A 13,896-nucleotide genomic window follows, 5' to 3' on the forward strand; every position below is an offset into this window, starting at 1 on the left:
ATCTTGGACAGCGGCTGCGGCGCTGCCAACCCGAGCGCCGAGACGCCCTGAGTCGTCTCTCCGTTCCTCAGGGCACCTCCACCGGGCTCCTGTCTCTGTGCCCGCGGAAACCCACCCTACTCAGTCTGTGTAGTTCTCACTGCTGTCGTGGCGAGCCCGTGAACGCCCCGCAGCTTGTGGGCACTCTTTTGAACAACCCCACACTGGGGGCGCTCGCGCGCCTCACCCGCGATCTCCAGCCCTTATTATGTCTAACTGGCTCGACTGGCCCTGTTCCGGGGATATGGCAAGTGTATCGACTAAGGATCCTCTTTCCCAAGAACGCTAACACAGGCGCTGTTCTTTGAGGCTCTGGATGACTTTATTCTTCAAATGCCTTTACCTTTCCAATAGCTCCAGGTGAGACTGAGAACAAGCACCCGGGTATCCCCCTCTCCATTGCCTGAACGGATCACAGAGGGAATCAGGCAGGATCCTGGCAGTTTAGCGGGGGCCCTCTGGATGGAGTAAAAGGTGTTTGCAGTTGGCCTCAAAGGGTGAGGAGATGGGGGTAGACATGGGTAAGGAGGGCTTGTGCTTCAGCGAATCTCATGATAGGTATGGGTAGAAACGGGCTGCTACAATTAACGATCTAAGGGCGGGTCTCAGAGGGGAGATGAGTTCAGAGGGACAGAACTCTTCAGAGGAGGGCACAGAAGAACTTCTTCTCCCGGAATGGGTTTTCCGAAGTGGGCACAGGAGTGATGAGGGGATCCTCACAAGCGTGGGCATCACAGTAAGTCATCAGGTCTGCTGCCGCCTTGGACACCTGGGGCACAGCCACGAGGGGAAACATTAGCCAGAATTCCTGAAAGGGCCGCAGCTCCCTTCGCCAAATTGCTATCTTTTAGTTTCTAATGCCCTTTGAGACAGTCCTATCCCCCAGCCCCACAGTCCTCAGAAACAGCTATACTGACAATGCCCAGTCTCAGCCTCTGACCTCCGGGTGTCAAGAAAAGAAGCATCTTTTTTCCAAGGTTTATAAAACCTACAGCTGAGGCCTGAAGAACTAATGGGAGCCAGGGTCGCACCCACCTTTATTCGGCACAAACTGGCCTCAATCTTAAGCTGTTCCACCATCTTGCGTGCTTGGCCAATACTCATAGTGCTGTTCACAGGGGTCTCCCCTTTCATCCTGGAGGAAAGACAGACAACTCAGTACTCTCAGCTAAAACACTCAGCTCTTCAACAACCGCACGGCCGGGATTGGGCCAGTATTTTGTACCCATATAATCTTCACTCTCCAGTGGCCATCCCATCTCTTTTTCTCAGTGGGGAGAATGGAGAAAAGATGAAGTGCTCTCCAAATCCTTGGGTCCTCGTCACCAAACTATACAAATGTTTTAAGGATTCCCAGTCTTTGAGCCAATACGTTATCAGGAATGAAAGCCTCAGTCAGAACAAGCCCCACCCTGATGAAATCACTTCGGCCACCTATCCCCTTAAGCCCTACTGAGAGAGAAACAGGCTGCTCTCTACTCACCTGAAATGACAGGCGGTGGTGGCAGCCTGGGATGTAGCGTCCGTGGGGAGGGGGCACCAAGCTCTGATTCAGATAGGTGCCCCACCCTGCAGGAACTTGCAGCTAAAAATAACTGTAGCAGTGTCAGCTAATGCAGAGGTCACTAGAGATGCTCAGACTGGCGGTCCTTGGAAGGGTGGTCTCAGGTTCTGCAGCTCAAGCACTGTCCAGATGGCTGGTACCTGAAGGATGAAGGATGCTAGAAGGAGCTGCTCAGATTCTGGAGCGTACCAACTGCCTGGCCAGTGGGGGGATCTGACTGCTGCTTGCATCCCCTGTACACACCCCCACTGTTACTGTCTCACTACCTGCCCCTGCCCATTGGAGAAGTCTTTAGTCTGAACTAGAGCCCTCCCTAATGGACCTGAAGCAGAAGCAGGCTCCCCTCTTAAATGGGGTGGTCTGGGCCTGTGACAGCCCCTGCAATAGAGTCTGTACCCGCTGCGGGAGACCCTGCTCATTTGAAAGTCTGACATCAGCTGGACTGCTCCCCCCACAACCCTGACACAGCACTCAGCACCTGAATCTTCGTTTCTTTCACAGTGGCCCTCCATTCTGCAGATCCAGGAAAATGTGACGCTCTACAAGTGATCATCTTCTAGGTCACCACATTCTAGCACAAGTGACTTGAGTGGGGCGATCCAGGGCAGCAGAGGTAACCATCAGGAAGATATCTAAAGATATGATACAGCAAAGAAGAGAAGCTGGGGGAAAAGAGACATGCAGAGACCAGATCAAAAAAGGATCAGATAAAGAGGAGGTAAGGGAGATACGGGAACCAGTGTGACTATTATGAACACAGGTGGGCTTCTTGGAGTGGGAAGAAGCAGTGGCAAGTGGCGGAGTTGGGGAGATAGCAACTTGATTCGAATTTTCCAGATAATTGGAGTAGATTGTTACTATTCAAAAAGATGTGCACTGGCCTTGCCTCCTGGAGGACATTGTCCAGAAGATGCCACCTTCAGAGACCTAGTCTCATGTTTTGTAGGGATTCTGAGGTTGACTGCATCACGTGGGTCACTGAAGGTCGATCACGCAGCATAAAAACTGGAGAAAGGGGCTGAAAATGCTGCTACGCTTGACTAGCGGACAGCAAGCCATCTGCGCAACTCACAAGATTCGGGTTCTGGCAGGGTGCAAGGTTCTCGGGGCAAATGAGCCCCCCACCACACACACACAATCCCTTTGGGCTCCTCCAGGCTCAAGCAGCTCTGCTGAATAAAAACAACACCCATTTCACCACCACTCCACCCACCCTGCCTGCACCCAGATCCTGTCTTTTGGGGTGAAAAGGCTGGTGGTAAAGGTTTTAGAAGAGGGCCTTGATTGCGGCCTCGATGGGAGAACCAAAGGGATGCTGCTGAGTTTCAGCCTGCCTCCGGGATTATAGTGGGATCTAGATGGGGAAGTGCATTGCTGAACTGGCCTATAATGATCCTCTGGCAGGGACAGTGGGAAGCACAAAACAGGAGCAAGGCATCTCACTGGCCCTGCCCCCTGCGCTAGGGCCCCGCCCCTGCACGAGCCCTTCCCCTGCGCTTAACTGGCGACTGCCCGAAGGGGCTGGGCTCTCTCGGCAGCCGGAACTCCCTTGTCTAGGTTGCTTGGGCAGCGGGAGGCTGCGGTGACAGGCTGGTGTCAACCGCGTCACCGCAGGGGTGGGCGCCTCAGCGTCACTCCGCAGGTGGGCTACAGGGCTGTGTGAGCGCTTGGTGAGCGATCACAGGTCCGGGAGGAGGGGAGAAACTCGGGAGGTTGTGCGACCTTAGGCAAATCACTCATCCTCTCCTTGCGCATTGTGGATCCATGTCATCTGTGCTTTGAGAGAGGTTTAAGGGCCTGGTCCTATGTATGGAACAAAGCTGTGAAGGTATCAAGGAGGTTTCCCCGGCTCTGGTGACTGAAGGAAAGGCTCCACTGGCAGCGCTGGAAGGAAACTCGGTGAAGGAGTGATTGGAAGAGAAGTGCATGGGAAACAATGACTTTGCTTTATCACGCTATCTACTTCCTCAAAGCCAGTTTAATAAGCTTGATTTTTTTTGTTCCCAGCTCCCTGAGGGGGGAAAAAACTATTTTTTTCCCTCTTCTTTCTCCAGGAACCTCCAGCTGCCCTATCCCATGGCCAAGGGTATCGTCCCTGTGGAAGACCAGCCAGGAGCTCAAAGCCTGAAGCTGGGGGCAGATCCTCTGCTGTCCCCATCATGGTCAATGACCCACCAGTACCTGCCTTACTGTGGGCCCAGGAAGTAGGCCATGTCTTGGCAGGCCGTGCCCGCAGGCTGTTGCTGCAGTTTGGGGTGCTCTTCTGCACCATCCTCCTCTTGCTTTGGGTGTCTGTGTTCCTCTATGGCTCTTTCTACTACTCCTACATGCCGACTGTCAGCCACCTGAGTCCCGTGCATTTCCACTACAGGTGAGGACACTGTTCCGCTAAAGTAGAAAAATCTTTTCTGAGACAGGGTTTCTCTGTGTTTCCCTGGTTGTCCTGGAACTCGCTCTGTAGACCAGGCTGGCTTCGAACTCACAGAGATCCGCCTGCCTCTGCCTCCCGAGTGCTGGAATTAAAGGTGTGCACCACCGCCGCCCAGCTAAAGTAGAAGAATCTTAAATTGAAATGACCCCAAGGACTCCTGGTGCGTCCTCTGTCGAATCCCATTATTGACAGAGAATGAAATCTTATCCCAGTGTGCTAACAAGACTTCTCAGCTCACAGGCCAAGGCTGGAGCAGGTCTGGGCCACTAGGGCTCTAGGGTTCCAGATCTGCCTGTGCTGTTGAATTCTGATGAAAAACCTAGAAAAATAGCCTGGTCACATCTGTAATTCCAGCACTTGGGAGGCTGAATTGGGAGAAAAACCCTGAGTTCTAGGCCAGCCTGGGCTATAGGTTGAGACCTTGTTTCAAAGGAGTTTAAAAAAAAAAAAACAACTAGAAAAAGAAAATAAAATTCACTTTTAGATTCAGGTAACTAAAGTCCGCTCTGTTTAGGTTGCATAAAACCTTTTAAGCCACTGTAGAGTTTTGAGCCAACTCAAGCCCTTGTGCATCTAAGAATTACCCTGGCTTTTAGCATAGGCAGCATTAGGAAATTCCTCCTTTGCCTTTTAGTTTACTGCCACTTACCCGCAATGGTCTGCATCTGCACAGTAACCCAAATAACTGAGTCCTCATTCATTCCCATTTCACTCATGCCGCCCAGTTCTCTGTCTGTCCCAGCAATGCTGTAAGACCAGGCAATCAGCAGACACAGAAAGCAGTTTTAATACCATCAATTTTAAGTCTTTCTTTTTTTTTTTTTTTGGTTTTTTTCGAGACAGGATTTCTCTGTGGTTTTGGAGCCTGTCCTGGAACTAGCTCTTGTAGACCAGGCTGGTCTCGAACTCACAGAGATCCGCCTGCCTCTGCCTCCCGAGTGCTGGGATTAAAGGCATGCGCCACCGTCACCCGGCATGTTTTCTTTTTTTCTAATTAGGCCCCAGATCGGAACTAGTTGAATCAGAATCTGTAGGGGTGGGACCCTGAAATCCACATGCCCCGAGCTTTTTAAGGGATCCTGTAAGAACACCTGAGTGTCCTTTGGTTCCTACCTAGAGGTACTCTTCTAATAGGGACATCAACTGAAGTAGTGGGAAGAGAATGAAAGCCTTATTTTGGTATCTTGAATCTCCTGGCCACGGTTGTTGTCCACTTCTCTGTAATGGAGAAAGGGGGTGAATGACAGGAGGGAGCCCTAGAGACCAAGTATGAGGGCAAGCAGGCAGAGCAGGCTGTGGAACAGCACCAACTGTCATTCGTCCCTTCTCGTCTAGGACAGACTGTGATTCCTCCACCGCCTCACTCTGCTCCTTCCCTGTTGCCAATGTCTCGCTGGCTAAGAGTGGACGCGATCGGGTGAGTATGAGAGCTAGAGAAGAAGCAGGGAATGTCTAATGGCCTGAGAAAGATGTAGAGAGCAGGATTGAGCAACAGAGATTTAAGAGAAAGGTTCTGAAGCAAACGGAGGCTGAAAAGAAAATCTAGATGTTGGCTCTAGTCACTGTGACACATACTTGTAATTTCAGCACTAGGAGGAAAAGGTAAGAAGATGAATTCCAAAACTGAGACCAGCTTGGGCCACATAGCCAGACCCGATATCCTCCCAAAAGAGAAAAAGGAGGGTTAGGGGTAAATCCCCGTTGATGGAGTACTTGCCTCCTATGTATGAGGCTCTAGATTCAATCTCCGATATAAAATTAGAGTCCAAATGAAGTGTGTGCAGCAGGCGTCAGGAATGATCCCATCTTGAACTTACCGTGTGAGCCATAGCTCCTCCATAAAGTTTGTATTCCTGGCCCAAGTGAACAGGCAAGCTAGCTGGAACAGCATGGCATCCACTCAAGGATGTGAAGCTAATATGGCGTCTGTGACTTTAATAATTCCAGCACTTCTGAAGCAGAGGCCAGCCTGATTACACTGAATTCCATGCCAGTCAGGGCTACATAGTGGGACCCTGTTTGTTATTGTTGTTGTTGTTTTGTTTTGTTTTTCTTTTTTAAGCTGCAAGGTTATACAAAGAAACCCTGTCTTGAAAAATAAAAACAAAATAATAATACAAATTAATTAATTAAAAACTGACCATTGTGGTGGTTGGCGCATACCTTTAATCCCAGCACTCAGGAAGCAGAGGTAGGAGGATCTCTGTGAATTTGAGGCCAACCTAGTCTACATTGTGAGTTCCAGGATAGCCAGGACTACACAGAGTAGCCCTGTCTCAGAAAACAAAACCAAACGAGAACCTGGTATATAAAATTATGAAATTATTAACAACTATGTGTTACCTGTTATCACAAAGGGTACTATGTCAGAGGACTGGCCAGATGCCAATGTGCCTTCAACAAACCTGGGAACTCTGACAAGTGTGCATAGACACAGCCTTCTCTACTTGGCAGGCTGCGGATGTTCAGATGAAGGATAGGATCCCAAGCTTTAAAAGGACCTGGAGGATCAGTGTCAGTTTTGATTACATGAGTTCCTTTAGTTGTCAATCTTAACTTGAAAGTTACTTTTTGAATTTAAGAATTTAAGAAGAAACTGACTTTATGCTGGGGTGTCGAACTTTTGAACTTTTTGAATTTAAGAAGAAACTGACTTTATGCTGTGGCGTCGGCCCTTGCACAGTGGCGCACGTCTGTAATCACAGCTGTTTAAGTTGATGTAAGAGGCGTTTGTTTTTCCAGACAGGGTTTCTCTGTGTAGCTCTGGCTGTCCTGGAACTCATTCTGGAGACCAGGCTGGCCTCAAGCTCAGAGATCCACTTGCCTCTGCCTCCAGAGTGCTGAGATTAAAGATGTGCACTACCAATGCCTGACTGAGGATGTTTTGTGTTTAGGATTTTAAGTGTATCCTGGGCAAGTTAGTTCCAGGCCAGCACATATTGATAGCCTGTCACAAAAAAGCAAAGAGCCCACACTTGAGAGGTAGAGGCAAGGTTAGCCTGGATCACATGAAAAACAAACAAAAAATGGTTAGCCTTGAAGTTGTGATCATCTTGTCTCAGCTTCCTGTGTGCCGCAATTATAGGCATACAGTACCAATCCAGCCTGGAAGTGGGTGATCTAAAAGCTGCCTCTGCCTCCCACATGCTGGGATTCTAAATAAGTACAACGCAAGGCCTGGAGATAGGATTTTCAATCACCACTTTCCTAGGTTTTTGTTTTGTTTTGTTTTTTAGTAGGTTTCTTTTGTTTTGGTTTGGTTTTTTGAGACGGGATTTCCATAGCTTTGGAACTTGTCCTTGAACTAGCTCTTGTAGACCAGGCTGGCCTCGAACTCGCAGAGATCCGCCTGACTCTGCCTCCCAAGTGCTGGGAGTAAAGGCGTGTACCACCACCGTCCAGCTTTTCTTAATAGGTTTATTGAGATAGAATTTATATAATATATAGTTTACTCTTACAGTCTGCAGTTCTATCACTTTATTTATTTACTTTGAGATAGTTTCATTATTTAGCCTTTGGCTGGCCTACAACTTGCTATGTAGACCAGGCTGGCCTTGAGTTTCATGGAGATCCTCCTGCCTCTGCCTCCGGAGTTCTGGGGTAAAAACATGCGCTGCCGTGCCAGGCAGTCGTATCATTTTTAATAAGCTCAGTGTTGTACACACACAAATAGACTAATTTTTTAAAACCGAATTAACTCTGGATAACAAGACGATCTGCTGCTACAGTGATTGTGCAAGAGCTGGCTAGGAGGCCAAGCAGAACTTGCTTAATTAGTAAGTGCGGGCAGGCTGGGCCCAGGGGGCCAGCTCCAGCATCACACAGGCCTGAATCACAGATGGCCCAGTTGGCAGTGTGTCTGTTCACTTTTGGGAAAGAAAAGCAACAGGGTTCTTTTCGGAACAGTGTAGTAGTCTGAGTCAGACCCAGGATCTGACCGGGTGAGTGTGGTGGTTCGGGCCCCAAATTTCAGCACCAAAGGCTGAGGCAGGAGAAGTTCCATGAATTTGAGACTATATAGTGAGTGCTAGGCCACCCAGAGATACATAGCAAGACCCTGTCTTAAATGCTGGGTTCCCTACCTGACAACCCCCACCTCCAAATAAAACCAAGTCAGCAAACAAGATAGAAATCTGGAAAGTCAGGTGTTCAATGACCAGGAGGGGGCAGCATTGAGTCAGGATGTACTTTAAAAAAAAAAATATTAAAACAAGCCAGGCCAGGCATGGTGATGCACGGGGTTAATCCCAGCACTGGTGAGGCAAAGGCAGTCGACACTCTGATTTTTGAGGCCAGCCTGGTCTACAGAGTGCTTCCAGGCCAATCATAGCTACATAGTGAGACCCTGTTTCAAAACAGCACAAACTTTTTTTTTTTTTAACAAAATGGTGTTGTTCCCTTGGGCAGGTGCTGATGTATGGACAGCCATATCGAGTCACCTTAGAGCTTGAAATGCCAGAGTCCCCCGTGAATCAAGACTTGGGCATGTTCTTAGTCACCGTTTCATGCTATACCAGAGGTGGCCGAATCGTCTCTACTTCTTCACGCTCAGTAAGTGTTTGAAGACAAGTCTGGGAAACTGGGGACAATGGTGGCTGAATCAGTATATATGGCTGATACTTCAAGAGAAGACTGCCTTGGCTCTGAGATCAGGCCCCAACCAGGATAAGTGAAGAATCCAATTAACAAACCAAACATTTGCCCAAACACCTAGTGTCTGATGGGCATGCCCAGCTTCGGAGTAGTCTAAGAGTACCGCTGCTCTCAGAACAAGAAGACTCCAGAAACATACCAGCTTTATAGTAACTTCCTCCTGACCAGACCAGCAAGAAATGCAGAGATCTTGTTAGCACGTAGCAGACACATTCAGCGCTGGACCTCATTTAAACCACACGATGATTATCTGCATTTGAGGACAGCTTCAGGTGGTGTGTTGGGACATGGATCCCAAGCCAGATAACAGACTATGGCTGGAAAGGTACATGAGAGCAGACTGCTTACCTGAGTAGGTGTTTTAGAGAAGGGAACTTTGCCGCATTAGAATGGAGAAATGAGGTCAGGTACCAGGGGGACGTTACTGAAACAAACGGAATGGTTGGGTGGGCACTGGGGGTTAGGAAGGGAAGGGGAAGGAACAGAATGCGCTTCTTTGCATACATGGACTGCTCAAGCATGGGGCAGACCGGAGAGAACAGCTGTCCCCACCTTCCCGTATGGCCCTGTCAGGCGATGCTGCACTACCGCTCCCAGCTGCTCCAGATACTTGACACACTGGTGTTCTCCAGCCTCCTGTTGTTTGGCTTTGCTGAGCAGAAGCAGCTCCTGGAGGTAGAACTCTACTCGGACTACAGGGAGAATTCGGTAAGTGGAGCGGAGAGATGGAGTAGGAGACAACCCTCCCGCTGGCCCTACTGTACCTGAGAAGCCCACTGGCAGCCACCTGCAATGGCCACAGAGGCTGGAAGCGGCCTCAGACTGGGCCCTGCTGACTCTGCTCTCCCTCCCTCGCAGTATATGCCCACAACTGGAGCAGTTATTGAGATTCACAGCAAGCGCATCCAGATGTATGCAGCGTACCTCCGCATCCATGCCCACTTCACTGGGCTCAGGTAAGAAGCCGCAGAGGGAAACCTTGGCAGCTTTCCCATGACCTGCCCTGAAATGAAGAGGGTTTCAGGCAGAGCTGACTAGTAACAACATCACATCATATTTTACAAAGGCCAGAGGCGCCTCCCTAGTTTGACTAGGCTTTCAAAAGAGCTTCTTGGCCGGGCGGTGGTGGCATACACCTTTAATCCCAGCAGAGGCAGGCGGATCTCTGGGAGTTCGAGGCCAGCCTGGTCTTCAAGAGCTAGTTCCAGGACAGGCTCCAAAACCACAGAGAAACCCTGTCTCGAAAAACCAAAACAAAAGAGCTTCTTCCCTGTCTCCCTCCCCCCTCAAAAAAAAGAGAAGAAAAAAATGTAATCCCATGTGAAGGACTGGAGAGATGGCTCGGGGGTTAAGAGCACTGGCTGCTCTTGAAGAGCTGTGTTCAGTACCCAGCACTCACAAGGTAATAGTTCACCACCATCTGTAACTCCAATTCCAGGGTATCTTAGGGGGACACCAGGCATCCACGTGGTGCATGCAGAACAAGTCAGGCAAATGCTCAATATACATTAATCCCAGCACTTGGAAGGCGGAAGCAGGTGGATCTCTGTGAGTTCAAAGCCAGCCTGGTCTACAAAGTGAGTTGGAATGGCCAGGGCTACACAGAGAAATCTGGTCTTGAAAAGAAAAAAAATTTTTTTTAATTTTATTGTTTTGTATGTAATAGTGTTTTGCCTGCATGCCTGTATGTGTACCACACGTGTGTCTGGTGTTGAAGGAGGTGGGAACCCCCATGTGGGTACCAGGAATTGAACCTGAGTCCTTTCCAAGAACAGGAAGTTCTCTTAACCACTGAGCCAACCCTCCAGTCCCATTTTTAAAATCCCATATGAGATGACACACCCTGACATTTCAGCACTGGGAGGCCTAAGGCAAGAAATCTTGGGTTACAAAGCAAGACTCTCAACATAAATAATGAAAAGCAAATAAGAGGCTCGATCCTATGAGCCAGGTGTAGTGTTCTGTGTCTAGTCCCTGCTACTCAAGCAACATAGTGAGAGGCACCCGCCCCCACCCTAATAACAATACCCACGTAATCCAGCTGCCTTGTTCCATCGGCTCAGCAGGAGTGGGAGTGTATGATGCTGTGGCCCTGTGATACTGCGGCTACCTGAAGTCCTTGGCCTTTATTAGAACCTGGTGGGGTGTCATCTGGTAACTGGACGGGGGAGTAGGTGCCGTAGTGGCAGAGGGCAGCTCCAGCCACACTCACTCAAGTTGTCCTACAAGTATTTGTGGAGTGTTAGCCACTCGAGCTATCTGGTAACTGCTGCTTCCTTCCTGGCCCTGTTTCCCACCTAGGTACCTGCTGTACAACTTCCCTGTGACCTGCGCTTTTGTGGGTGTCGCCAGCAACTTCACGTTCCTCAGCATCATCACGCTCTTCAGCTACATGCAGTGGGTGTGGGGGGGCGTCTGGCCCCGACACCGCTTCTCTTTGCAGGTCTCAAGGGGCGAAGACCCTGTTCTTCCTCAGTCCTTGTTGATGATCATGGTGTGTTAGGGATAGGATGGGATCACTGCGAGGGGAGCCAGGCTTCACCGCTCGGTGCTTACTCCTCCACAGGTTAATATCCGACAAGGGGATAGCTCACGACAGGGTGCCCAGCGTCGCATTGCTCGCCATCAGCCAGGTAAAGGGGTTGCTTGACAGTATCCTTGAGAGGTATTTTGGCTGGGGTAGAGGGACTGCCTGCCTCCAGTACAGAATAGCTAACTGAGGGTGTAAGGAAAGGCTGAAGGAGGTGGGGTTGGCACTGCAAACCAAGCATCACCGCTGAGTCTAGCTGTCCTCCGTTTGCCGAACCTGCAGGCCGGGAGGAGCCTACCCAGCGGTCAGGCATGACAGAGGATGGTGAAAGCCCTGAAGATCCCGCAGGAACAGGTATGATGCTGTCCCTCTTCCTCGCTCCTCCACAGCACTCCCCTTCAGTGCCTGGGTCTCACCTCTATCACACCTCTGTTCCCCTTTTGGCTGAAGAGGGCCAGCTGTCTGAGGAAGAGAAACCACGTCGACAGCCCCTGAATGGAGAGGAGGAGCAAGAGCCAGAGGCTAGTGATGGTGAGTGAAGTGTGGTGGGGACGCCCCTCCGTCCCTGCTAACCTGTCTCATTTGCAATTTTGTTTGGCCCTTTCCTGCCTCAGGTTCAGGCTCCTGGGAAGATGCAGCTTTGCTGACAGAGGCCAACCTGCCTACCTCTGCCTCCACCTCCACCTCTGCCCTTTCCCCTGAGACTCTGGGTAGCCGGGAACCTTCTGCGGGCACCATCAGGCAGCGTCCAACATGCTCCAGTTCCTGAACAAAAAGACTCCTCACATTCCAGCGCTTCCCCATCTGACCCTTCTCCCCTTGTCGTCCCCTTAATAAACTGTTTTGTGTCAGGTGCTTGTGTGAAGGTCAGAGGACATATTTCAGGGATCAGCTCTTTCCTTCCACCATATGGGTCCTGGGAATCAAACTTGCATCATCGAAGATTTTGCTATGTGTATATGTATGTGAATGAATCTACATAACTATATGTGCACCACGTGCGTGCAGGAGCCCATGAGTCAGAGAAGATGTCAGATTTCCTATTCTGGAGTTACCGGAGTTACAGGCAGTTGTGAACTACCATATTTGATTCTGGGAACCAAACCCAGGTCTTCTGCAAGAGCAGGATGCTCTCTTAACCATTGAGCCGTCATTCCAGCCCTGGGCATCAATTTTTGATTACTTACTTTTGATTGATTCTTCAAGACAGGATCTCTCTGTGTAGTCCTGGCTATCCTGGAACTCACTCTGTAAGTCAGGCTGGCCTCAAACTTACAGAGACCCACCTGCCTCTGCCTCTCGGGTGCTGTGATTAAGGGCATGTGCCACCACCACACAGCCTTCTTGTTTCTGTGTATGGGTGTGCTTCTCTGTGTTTATGGGCATGTATGTTACTATTTCTCTCAAAGATCAGAAAAGGGTGTGAGGTCCCCAGGGGCTGGAGTTGCAGGTGGCTGTGAGCCTCACATGAGGGCTGGGGACTGAATTTCAGTCTCTCTGAGAGCAATAAATATTCTTAACTTCTGAGACATCTCTTCAGCTCCCAGCATGTTCCCTTTTTAAGTTTTTTGGTTTTTTGAGACAGGGTTTCTCTGTAGCTTTGGAGCCTATCCTGGAGCCTAGCTCTTGTAGACTAAGCTGACCTTGAACTCACAAAGATCTGCCTGCCTCTACCTCCCAAGTGCTGGGATTAAAGGTGTGCGCCATTAGCGCCTCTTAAAGTATTTTTAATTCTGTGCATGGGTATGTACATGTGAGTTCAGGTTCAGGTGACCAAAAAGCAAGTTGGGAGGTTTATTTAGCTTACACTTCCATATTGCTACAGATCAAAGGAAGTTAGGATAGGAACTCCAACAGGGCAGGAGCTGATGTCAGGAAAGGAGTTGTTTACTGACCTTCTCCACATAGCTTGTTCAGTCTGATTTCTTATAGAAGCCAGGACCACCAGCCTGGGGATGACCACAATGGACTGGGCCCTCCCCCAGCAATCACTAATTAAGAAAATCCCTTACAGTCGGATCTTACAGATGCATTTTCTCAGTTGAGGTTCCCTCCTTTCAGATAGCTCTAGCTTGTGTATCAAATTGTCATAAGATCAGCCAGCACAGCCATCATGTAGGTACTAGGAACTGAACCTAGGTCTTCCTAGATGAGCAGCCAGTACTCTTAACCACTGAGCCATCTCTCCAGCCTCTGTATTGCTTTCTTTTTTTTTTTTTTAAATATTTATTTATTTATTTGTTATGTATACATGTCTGCATGCCAGAAGAGGGCACCAGACCTCATTCCAGATGGTTGTGAGCCACCATGTGGTTGCCGGGAATTGAACTCAGGACTTTTGGAAGAGCAGGCAATACTCTTAACCACTGAGCCATCTCTCCAGCCCCTGTATTGCTTTCTTAAAAAGGGTAGTAGTACAAGGGCATTACACACTCCGAGGAGATTATGATCTAATGTCCCCAATTATATGCAAAACTTTTCTTTATACTAAGGAATTGATCAGCATCTGTATCCCAACTATTCAACTGAGACAGAAATGTTATTTGAGCCCAGACGTTCAAGGATGACCTAGACAATTACTTTGTTTTCTTTCTCTCTCTCTTTTTGTCTGTTTGATTTTTTTGTTGTTTTGCTTTTCAAAACAGGGTTTCTCTGTGTAACCTTATCTGTCCCAGAACT

General features: G+C 49.2%; 2 protein-coding genes across 4 annotated transcripts; one reads left to right on the forward strand and one right to left on the reverse strand.

Moving 5' to 3' along the window:
• On the forward strand, window positions 1-12,068 carry Bscl2 (BSCL2 lipid droplet biogenesis associated, seipin). 3 transcript variants are annotated; one of them, XM_075973425.1, is made up of 12 exons: window positions 1-399; window positions 2,105-2,321; window positions 3,658-3,974; window positions 5,370-5,451; window positions 8,442-8,585; window positions 9,261-9,395; window positions 9,546-9,643; window positions 10,989-11,130; window positions 11,254-11,320; window positions 11,500-11,571; window positions 11,668-11,748; window positions 11,832-12,068. In XM_075973425.1, the coding sequence occupies exons 2-12, from the start codon at window positions 2,244-2,246 to the stop codon at window positions 11,984-11,986; spliced, it is 1,371 nt and encodes a 456-aa protein (XP_075829540.1). In that variant the 5' UTR covers window positions 1-399; window positions 2,105-2,243; the 3' UTR covers window positions 11,987-12,068. The 3 variants fall into 3 exon arrangements, 2 of the variants coding, with proteins under 2 accessions (XP_075829540.1, XP_075829541.1); XR_012910660.1 differs by lacking the exon at window positions 11,500-11,571 and having other exon boundaries at window positions 13-399; window positions 11,607-11,748; XM_075973426.1 differs by lacking the exons at window positions 1-399; window positions 2,105-2,321 and adding an exon at window positions 3,134-3,245.
• Window positions 535-1,660, reverse strand: Gng3 (G protein subunit gamma 3). Its single transcript, XM_075973427.1, has 3 exons — window positions 1,523-1,660; window positions 1,075-1,174; window positions 535-808 (listed from the first exon to the last, which is right to left on the reverse strand). Exons 2-3 carry the CDS (start codon window positions 1,171-1,173, stop codon window positions 680-682), a joined length of 228 nt encoding a protein of 75 aa, XP_075829542.1. The 5' UTR covers window position 1,174; window positions 1,523-1,660; the 3' UTR covers window positions 535-679.
• Window positions 12,069-13,896: the final 1,828 nt, after the last annotated feature.

The sequence above is a fragment of the Microtus pennsylvanicus genome, chromosome 5, assembly GCF_037038515.1.
Source record: "Microtus pennsylvanicus isolate mMicPen1 chromosome 5, mMicPen1.hap1, whole genome shotgun sequence".
Classification (NCBI taxonomy): Eukaryota; Metazoa; Chordata; class Mammalia; order Rodentia; family Cricetidae; genus Microtus; species Microtus pennsylvanicus.